The sequence below is a fragment of the Athene noctua genome, chromosome 14 (assembly GCF_965140245.1).
Source record: "Athene noctua chromosome 14, bAthNoc1.hap1.1, whole genome shotgun sequence".
NCBI classification, from domain to species: domain Eukaryota; kingdom Metazoa; phylum Chordata; class Aves; order Strigiformes; family Strigidae; genus Athene; species Athene noctua.
Window position 1 is genome coordinate 17,436,481 of NC_134050.1, and position 10,294 is coordinate 17,446,774.

The 10,294-nt window shown below is 54.8% G+C and overlaps 1 protein-coding gene across 1 annotated transcript; it reads left to right on the forward strand.

The window, feature by feature from the left end:
* Positions 1–8,072: 8,072 nt before the first annotated feature.
* On the forward strand, positions 8,073–9,586 carry ASCL2 (achaete-scute family bHLH transcription factor 2). The gene is made up of 2 exons (XM_074918008.1): positions 8,073–8,661; positions 8,753–9,586. Exon 1 carries the CDS (start codon positions 8,135–8,137, stop codon positions 8,648–8,650), a length of 516 nt encoding a protein of 171 aa, XP_074774109.1. The 5' UTR covers positions 8,073–8,134; the 3' UTR covers positions 8,651–8,661; positions 8,753–9,586.
* Positions 9,587–10,294: the final 708 nt, after the last annotated feature.

Here is a 10,294-nt window from a genome sequence, read left to right on the forward strand (position 1 = left end):
GGCTCCTTGTCCCCAGAGAGAGCTGGCAGTTGGTCCCCCCAGCTCTTGATAAAGCCTGGGTTTCCACCAAAGGGAGGCATGGCCACAGCGGGGCCTCTCGGGAAGTGTAGTCCCCACCACGTGCTGATGCACCTCCTCCTGCTTGATTATTAAATCCTGTTTAAAGCAGCTGCCTTCTGCCCAGGCTCTCAGTGGGCTGCCATCAGCTCCAACACACAGCCAGCGGGGAAAACAGCGTTTCACAGAGTTAGGAGCAAAGCTCCTTGAAAAAAATTTTTGAAACTGTTCGATCAAGTTTCAGTATCAAAATACCCTGTTTTTCACTTGACTTCCCTGCGTCACATACAGGGATGCAGTTTTGCTTAATGAACATTGTCACTAACTATTTTAGATCTTCATAAATAGTATCTTGGGAAAAAAATGAGGAAAATGTTATTTAGGAAAAAATAACCAGTTGTTTAAAGAGGAGATAAAAACCCCCAAACATATCTGCGTGAGTCTTCCAAGACACTATTAAAACTTATTTGCAGGCAAAGGGAAAAAAATCCCTTTGGTAGTATTTTGTGCAGAAAAATGGCTATACATAAATATACCCCCCCTGCTTGGGAAGCCCTCACTGTCTATGGGCATTTTGACTCTGTCCTTTCTCCTCTCCTAGCACTGAAGATCCCATGGACCCACGGCTACAGAAGACTCAGGTGACTTCTGGTCTTCAAAACCAGCTGCCTGCTGGATGTGTGTTTCCCAAAAGTAAATACCAAAGAAGCCTCAAGAATGATCAGTCCAAAGGGAGACTGAGCGCCTTAATCGTCCTTAGTTTCGGAGCTAGACTGGTGGAAAAGAGGTGAAACGGACTAACAGAAAATAGTTGCACTCCCCCCGGGTGGCAAAGAACGGGGGGAAAAAGGTAAAACCCTCCCACATCAGTAAATGTAGCTACAGGAAAATGACAAAGAAGAAAGAGGAGGAGAGTGAAAAAAATAAGGAAGATGCATTTTGTAGAGCAAAGAGAAGCAAGAGAAAGTGAGTTGCACAAAGCCATGTGCACAGGAAAAAGCATCTCATGATCTTCTGACTACATCACTAGCTTTCTTGCAAGTTTTATTGCAAAACATCTCAGTTGCAACCTCCTGAGATACCAAGGAGAGCTGCCACAGCTGTTTCCAAACACATTCCCCATGAGTCGTGGGTCCCTGCTGTGGGGGTGTCCCTGGATGCCCAGGGGGAGACACTGATGTACCCATGTGCACAGAGAGACCTTCTTACCCCAGCCAACAGCCAGAAACCACCTGAGAAAGGCCAAGAGATGGGCAGCAGGGCAGGGAGCAGTGGGGAGAGCACTATGGAGAGACGACAACTGGCTGGGGAGGCAGCTGATGCCCAGCCACCGGTCTGGGAGCAGGGACCAAATGCCATCCGCAGCAGTGCAGACACCCAGGGACAGAAGTATAGCTGCAAGGTGAGCAGCTGGATTTAAACTGGATATTAGGAAGTATTTCTTTCCAGAACGGGTTGTTAGGTGTTGGAATGGGCTGCCCAGGGCAGGGGTGGAGTCCCCATCCCTGGAGGGGTTGAAGAGTCGGGTTGACCCAACGCTGAGGGATCTGGTGGAGTTGGGAACGGTCAGTGTGAGGTTCATGGTTGGACTGGGTGATCTTCAAGGGCTTTTCCAACTGAGATGATTCTGTGATATCCACATGGTCCCCATGATGGGCCAGGTGGGGAAGGTGCTTTATGAAAAGCTCTGGTGGAGTTAGGGCTGCATCCAAAGGCAGAGATGATAGCAGCCGTCATTTCTTCTGGCACTACGGGACGCAGGCGGTTGGGTTGTCACCTGTATTTTCAAGGGGAGTGACCACCAAAGGGGCACGGGTACAGAGGCAGCAGGGTTGGTCCATAGGTAGAGTTACAGGTTAAATCTGGAAGGGTTGCAAGAAGGTTTGAAGCACAGCTCCGGGTCTAAGCCCAGCTCTGGGTCTAACACTGGGGACAGAAGCCCGACCAAGAGCGAGGGCGGGTTAGGAGCGAGGGCGCAGCCGTGGTCACCCCTTTTCACAGCCGGGGAAGTGAGCAAACCCATGCGGCCCGTCTTCATTTCCCCCCAGACTCCAGTTTCCTTCCCAACCCTAAAGGCACACTACCCGAGACCTGTGCCAAGCCACATCTCACACTAGAGGTCCCCACAGGCCAGCAGAAGCCCTTCCCGAAGGCCCGGGCGATTTCTGACGGGAATAGATGGGCGGTTCCTTTCCCAGTTCCCCAAAAGTCTCCTCTGTCCGTGCAGGAGCCTCGCACCTCACTGCAGGATCACCTGAGACGTCACAAAATCATCATCGACACCCCTGGAAGGGCTCCTAGTCGCTTCACAAAAGATGCTCTACCTCCTTTTGTCCCCAGCCATGAAAACAGGCACCTTCAGTGCCTCACCAAGCCTCTCAAAGCAGATCTGCAACTTTAAAAACCTGAGTTTAAACAGATGTCTCCTCTGGTTTGGTTGCAGATGCCTGTTCCTGGGTAGTTTGCCCATGTCCTCTGATGCTTCGGATGCTTCTCCCACCTCCAGTGCTCGGCGCTCTGCCTTCGTGCCTGCTCCCTCGGGAACCTGCTCCAGCGCCGTGCTGGATTTGGGGGGAGAGGCATTTTCTGCCCTGTCTCTTTCCTTTGTCTTACACTTTACCCCCTATAGGTATGGCTTGAAAGAGTTCTCATTGGGGCAGAACATATGTGAACTTCTCACATCAAAAAATAATAGAGCAAAAGAAGTTTCTCCCTCTGCCCAAAAGCAAGTCGATAGTAGGAGCATTAGTAGATCTGGGGCGTTAAGAGGTTGGGCTCTGATTGAGGGAGGCACATTCAGCACATGCACTGCCAAAGCGAGCGTGGGGGGAACATGCACGCTCATTGTAACTGCGACCCCTGAAAGGGGCTCTTTACAAAATCTCCCTTTCTCTGGGATTAAAATTCCTCTGGGTGCCGTGTCATGGGCACACGCTGGCCTCAGCAGCCCAGGGAGCCCTGGCCAGAAGCAGGGTGTCCCCCCAGCCCCAGCCCAGCGGGAAGAGAGGCAGGGCTGGAGGCACACCGGGGAGCCGTCCTCGCAGCTGGGGCACGGGCTGGATGGCAGCGTGGCTTTCCAGCAAGACTCGGCCTCCTGCCCGCCCTGCTGGGTGTTAGCAGTTGGTCCCCTTTGCAAGAGCACAACCACAGGTGACCACAGCTCCCACCTGCGGCTTTGTCCCTTATCTCTGCTTATCAGCTGGAGTGTGAAAAGAAGGTAGAGAGGCTGAAAATACCCGGGAGAGCCCAGGTGCCCTCTTCCTCCAGCCTTGGGGCAGCTTCTGTTAGGCTGTAAAAATACACTCCGGCATCCCCAGCTGCACGGGGGGTCGGAAGGACGTGCCACCTCGTCCAGAAGGAAAGGATTGATTTGAAAAAGGGAACAAAGCCAGTTCACATTTTTTGCAGAGCTAAAAACCTCCAACCCTCTTCTGAGCCGGAGGGAAACGCTGCCCACACTGTCAGATGGATGTCCTAAGAGACCTGGGGGATCTGATGTGTTCATGCTGCACGGGGCGAACTTGGGAGACTAAACATAAATGGAGGAGAAGAGCCTGAATTCATGCTCGTGCCTTCTCACCATCCATTTTTCTGGCTCTCGCCCCATTGGCGCAGTGACGAGTGATGCAACAGCAGCACCCCAGCCCCAGCTGCTTGAACTCCATCTGGGCAGCAGGTAAGAAAAGCCTGCTCCTTGGCTTTGGGGCGCTGCTACTTGTGCTCCTGCAACAGGATGGGCTGGGGGCTGGGGAGAGGAGGTTGCCCCAGGAGGCAAAATCCATGCCAGGTCCCTGCTGCCTCTGGGGAGCTCCTTCGCCAGCCAGCACCGCCATTAGGGAAAATAACTCTCCTCCAGGGAGGAAAGGAGCTCTAAACATGGCAGATTCACAAGTGTCACCGGCTCAGCCCATTCGGTCCCTCAGCTACTGCCCGTAACACAGTTATATTCACCCCGGAGCTTGCTTGTAAATAAAACATGCCCACATCAAACCGCACCGAGGCTGTATGAATGAGGGGAAGCCAGAGAGACCCCACAGCCCGCGTCTGCCTTCCCGGGCGCATCACAAGGATGCATTGTAAGGGCTGCTTAGCATTCATATAGCACATACACACAATCAAAGCTAAAAATCAACTTTTAAACCCGGGGCTGCTTCTTTTCAAGAAAGGAAGGAGAGAAGAAAAGGGGGAGGTGCTGGGCTTTGCCAAGCTTCAGATGCACCATACAACTCTGCTGTGAATGGAAACAAGGCTGGCCAGAGGCTGCCTTGGAAGAAACAAAACCGGAGAGAAATCATAAAATCTCCAAAGGACTTTTTTATTTATTATTATTTCCAAAGTGTGTCTCAGAAATCCTTCAGTGATTCCCAGGCATTTTGAAATTAATTATAGATGAGCAAAAAAAATGTCAGAAGAGTTGAATAGTTATTAAAAAAAAGTTCATCAAGTGCAAGGAAAGATTACATGTGAAAAGAGCATAAGCTGAAGACAGGGAGTCCCCTTCAAAGAATGAACTCAACTAAGCTTCTTTCCCCCCCAAAAGTGAAGCAATTGCACTCATAGCTCTAAAGCACACCTCCCTACTTAATTTTTTTTTCCTTTTCCACATGGTATCTAAATGATAACTGCCCAGGAGCCAGCTGTGCAAGTGATAGACCTGAAGACACAACTCTAGCCCTGCTCCTGGCAAAACCAGCGTGAGCAGAGCCCAGCCTAGCAAACAGGGATTCACCTGCTCACCGAGAACGGGACTCCTCGACTGCCCATCGCCATTTATTTCTGGCATTCACCCTCTCGAGCCTTATTGCAATGGGACCTCTATTGCTTTCCACTGAGGTCCAGAAAGTTTTGGCCAAAAAAATTAAAAAGCTCATGTCAGCTGCCCGTAACACCTGGGTCACGGCGGGACTGAGCCAGCACGTCGTCTGCCACGTTCCTGCCGACACACGTGCCAAGTCAGGCTGCAGCGTTCTGCTCTCACCTCTGGCAGATGCAAGAAATAACACGTGGAGTCAGGACTCGGGGGCCCTTCACCACAGTTACCCTCCCTCCGAGCAGAGTGCACCCACGCTGGCCGAAGCCACGCAGGGCTGTGAGGCATCCACACCAACCATGCGTTTATCACTTCTGCCTTACCTGTGCCAGGAGGGGAGAAATTCTTCTCCCCACCCTCTGGGGATGGGTAGCACATGGCTGGATGCTCTCTCTCCCCAGATTACGATCAGGAAGTTGATTGTGAACACAGACAGTGTTTAATGATGTCTTGTTCTACTGGATCTTACACAGTCATTAGCTTCAGAAAGAGATTTCAAGTAAGATTACATTTCTTGGAGTGGGAGATGTGCCTACCTTCCTTCAGACTATCAGGAATACAGCCGTGTTGGTAAGCCTAAGCAGTTGCTCTGTGCCGTGCTCAGGCCCAGGCCCGACAGCCACATCTGGCCGGGCACACGGGTGGCAATCGGCAGCCCCGGAGCTGACTGGGACAAGGCAGCTTCGTCCCTGAGCTGAGCGTGGAAACGCTGGGGCTGGAGGCTGCACGCTGTCCCTTGAGACTGGTTTTACTGGTGTTTGAACTGTGCATTATTAATGACAAAAAATTTTCCTGCAGTTATTTTTGTACGATAAAAATCCAGTTATTAGTCTTGAGCGTGGCTCTTCAATATAGAAGGTTTTCTCTTGAAAAGCTTCAAAGAGAGCAGCTTCCTCTTTCCTGTGAGAAAGGCTTGCATCAGAAATTAAAGACGGAGTAATAAAAGAACATCGCAATTACTCCACTGCAGTCACGGCCTTTCTGCCTAAGCCGCTATTGCTGCGGAGGGCAAGGGCAGCCCCTGCACCAGCCAAGGCAGCTTGGCAGATGCCGAAGACACGCGCCAGCGTTCCACAGCTGGAGCTGAGCAAACCCTCCTGCGACACAAGCACAATTATAGGTGTGAGCAGCTCCCCTGAGCTTCCCAGAACACCCCCCCGCCCTGGCCCAGGCAGCAGGCGCCTGCAGGCCATGAACTGCTCCTCTTGGGCCAAACCCTTCCGAGGAGCTGCGCGCCTGCTCGCCGCTTCTCCCCCACATCCATGGCACAGCCAAAAATGTCTCCAAAGCCACCAAATTTGGGTGCGAAGCCTGAAGCGTGCTTGCGTGGGATTACCAGAAGAAGTAAGAAGCACTCGCAGGCTCCTTCCAGTCACTTCTAGGAATTTCAGCCCAGCTGCCTGTGATGCTGCAGCGGGACTCGCTCCTTCGACCTGCTGCCCTTGCAACTGATCCCCAGGAAAAAATATCTCTCTTCCAACGTGGTGGAGCCTGGCTGCTCCCTAAGTACCCCATGTGGGTAAAGAGCCCCCTCCATGTCACATCCAGAAAGCATGGGTCACTTAATCACAGAATCACAGAATCGTCTCGGTTGGAAAAGACCTTGAAGATCATCCGGTCCAACCACTGGCCTCACACTGACCGTTCCCAGATCCACCAGATCCCTCAGCGCTATGTCGGATGGCTCTTTGTAGGACTATTTTTGGCTTAGATTACACCCTAGGGCAGCACCCGAGTGGTTCAGGGTAGCTGGAGGATGCCAATCCGTGCTCTGATACCCGAATCGTGCTGCAGAGCCTCGCTGGCACCCGTCTGCGCGGTGGCAGCTCTGCCGCGGGCACACACCTGTCCCTGCCACCGGCTCTGGGCACCTTCCTGAGAAGGGGTTCTGTTCCCTGCCAAAATGTGACGCCCCAGAACCAAACTGCCTCCAACTCGCCACCCGCACACCTCTGGGCGCAGGAGTCCCTGCAGAGGGCAATTAGCACTTCTCTAATTAAACAGCCGCTGCAAAGCCTCACCTGGCTGAGCATCCTCCACCTCCCGCCGCCGGTCAGGCCGAGGGGGTGCTGGCCCAGGGGCCAGCGCAAAGCTCCCTCAGGGCTGTTTCAGCACCGCACTTTTTTGGGGGTTTTGGGCTTTTCTTCAAGGCTGGGCAGGACCAGAGCCCGGAAGCCGAGAGCCAGAGCGTGGCCCCCGGGGCAGCAGGTGCGTGCAGCACCCCCTCAATTCACCAAACACCCCGCAAGTTACTCCTCACCCCAAGCTCCCGGGGGACCGAGGCGCGGCTCCTCTGCGCTGCCCTCCCGGCCCGGGGGGCCCCGGGGGCACCCCCGAACCACCCGGGCTTTGCGTTTTTCCTCTCCTCGCCCTGCCTTTAGCCCTGAAACCCTCCTTTAGGGGCTGGAAGGTTTGAGAAACCGGCGCGCGGAGAACGGCCCGTGCCAGGCGACTCACGCAACTGCCATCAATTTTTAAAAAAAATTATTTTTTTTTTTTTTTGGCACACGCAGCAAAGCCGAGCGCCGGTGCAGCCCCTCTCTTTGCAAAGCAACCGGGTGCCCGCACGGCCCCGACCCCCTTGGGGGGACGCAGGGCAGCGGCGCCTCCACCCACCGCAAGGCCGGGGTTTTTTTTGGGGGGAAAAATGGCAGATTTAGAGGAGCAGGGCCCCGAGTTGGCGCCTCACCGGGACAGGGGGAGCCCCGGTTGCTTTGTGCGCGCCCGCACCGGTGTGCGGAGGTGGGGGAGGCGGGGCGGGAGGGGGAGCCCCGCCCCGGAACGATCATCAAAATTAAATTAAAATATTAAAAGTGTAAAAATAGAAGCGGTGATTTAAGGAAGGAAAAAAAAAAAAAAAGTTGCAAAAGGAGGGCAGGGAGCGCAGCCCCGTTCGGGCGGGGGGGGGGAGGGGGGTGGGTTTTACCGGGGCTGGCGGCGCCACGCGCCGGGCGCGCGCGGGGGGCGGGCGGGGGGGAGCGCGCGTGGCGCGGCGTGCGCGGCGCGTGCGGCCGGCGGGGGCTCGCGAGCGGCGGCGCGTTGATAAGGGCCGGCCCGCGGCGGCGCGCGCCGCAGAGGCGCGGAGCGGCGGCGGGAACCGGGACCCGCGCGCCCCCCGCCGCCCTCTTATTCTTTTTTTTTTTTTTTCTTCCCCCCCCCCCCCCCTTTAGCTTGCAAATTTTTATTATTTTTTTTCCCCCCCCTTCCTCGCGTTTCTCCCTCCCTTCGCGCTCCTCTTCCGCCAGCCGCCGCCGTGGCCGCCCGACGATGAACGGTGGGGCCGTGCCGCCGCTGCCCCCCGCCGCCCCCCGCGGCCGCCGGCGGCCCGCCTCCCCCGAGCTGCTGCGCTGCAAGCGCCGCCTGGCCTTCCCCGCCCTGCCGGGCCCCGGGGCGGCGGCGGCGGCCGCCGTGGCCCGCCGGAACGAGCGGGAGCGGAACCGCGTGCGCCTGGTCAACCTGGGCTTTGCCGCCCTCCGCCAGCACGTCCCGCACGGCGCCGCCAGCAAGAAGATGAGCAAGGTGGAGACCCTCCGCTCCGCCGTCGAGTACATCCGCGCCTTGCAGCGGCTCCTCGACGAGCACGACGCCGCCGCCGCCGTTTTCCCCGACGGCCGCGGGCGGGCGGCCGTCGGGGAGGGCGGCGGCTACTCCTCCGCTTCGCCCTCCTTCGCCTCCTCCGTGCCCGGCTCGCCCTGCTCCTCCGAGGAGAGCGGCTACGACGCGACGCTCAGCCCCGAGGAGCGGGAGCTGCTGGACTTCACCAGCTGGCTGGGGAGCTGCTGACCCGGCGGGAGGTGAGGGGGGGACCGGAGGGGGCGCGGGGGGGGAGTGATGGCGGGATGGGGGACACGCACCCACCGGGGCTCTCTGCAAATCTCTCCGCAGCCGCGTTCAGCCCGCAGTACCTCAGCGCCCTCGCTCTCCGCAGCAGCCAGCATCCCACCCCCCAAAATACATGCCCGACCCCGGCGGGACCCTGCTGGCCGCTCATCTCGCTGGGTTCACCCGTCGTCTTCGGGCTGTGGAAAGTGCAATGGTGTAAATGACCGGCGGGGCTCCGGTACCGGCTCCGGGGCAGCGGCTCCACCTGCCCGCCGGGAGCTGCCGACGGAGAGGAGGCCCGAGCGACCCCGCGCTCCCCCCGGCTGCTGTCTGGTGTTGCTTTCGAGGGGTGGGGGGGGAAAAAAAAAGAAATATATTAAAACCATTTGATGCTTCCTTGTTTCTGGAGGGGGAGGGAATTTTTTATCATGTCAGATTCTATTTTATATGTAACTTGAACTGCCTATGGGAACACTGGTGTATGAAGACTTATTTTTGTACAAGAAACCTTAGAGAAAAGGGGTGAGGAGATGGTTCTATTTTTAGCAAGTCCTATTCCCTTGTTCTTGAACACTGCCAGCTAGAATGTTTTGGGAACGTACATGGTTTAGATTTTAAAAAGTGATTTTTTTTTTCCTCTCCAAACACTTTAGTAAAAGACTGTAAAGTGATGTTGTGTCTTAACGTGGTGTCCAAGTTTGCCTGGTGTGAAGGTCCACTTCTCTGAAAACTGAAGTTTTGGTTGTTGGTTTTTTTTTTTTTTTTTTTTTTCTAATGTGTTGAAGGCATTTTTGTATGCACTTGCTAGGATTTCTTAAGTTGTACATATGCAGTTTTTAAAAGAGTATCATATTTTATGTAAATTGACTTTATAAATAAAAATCTATTTATAAATGGCTTCGGGGCTGTAAGATGTGTGTGTTTGCCAGAAATGCCCACAGTAACCTGTGCCTGGGGGGGTGGGACCAGGTTTCATGTGCAGAAGGGAATAAGGAGCAGCAGAGCATAACCTCCAGGCTTGTGGTTTGTTTTTTTTTTTTCCCCTCATTCAAGTTTTAGGAACTCTTGGTGCAGGTACTGCGGGGATGCTGTGTGGGGAGCGGCAGATGGGTATAGGAGGCGAGGCAGGTTCAGTGCTGATAATTTCCCTGGACATGCAGAAGGTGCTGCAGGCTGTGCTGCTCTTGCCTACCGTGGTGGGAGGGTCACGGGAAGGTAAGGAGGGAGTGGGTGTCTGGAGTTTGTTTGTTCTAGCAGCTACTCACAGGAGCTAGGTTGGGGTGCCTTTATTCAGGGGAGCAGCATCTCTGAGAACAGTATTGTAAATCAAAACCCACACATGTGTCTCACTCTGACCTACTCTTAACTTCAGCTTCATGCACATAAACTTTATCTAAAGGCAATAAGCAAACATGAATTGTTCCTTAGAAACTATTGTCAGGCCCCTGTTCAGTCCATTACTTTTGGGCTCGTGCTGAAGACCTGCGCCAGCAGAGGTGAGCCCAGAGGTAAAACAGATTGCTGTGAAACAAAACACGGTGATGGCATGAAAAACTACAGCAGGGGCTGTTCCTTCCTGTCAAGAGCTCTAGTGAATGTTACCAG

Coding starts and splice junctions, on each gene's coding strand:
- ASCL2 (XM_074918008.1), top strand. CDS start 8,135: ATGAACGGTGGGGCCGTGCCGCCGCTGCCCCCCGCCGCCCCCCGCGGC.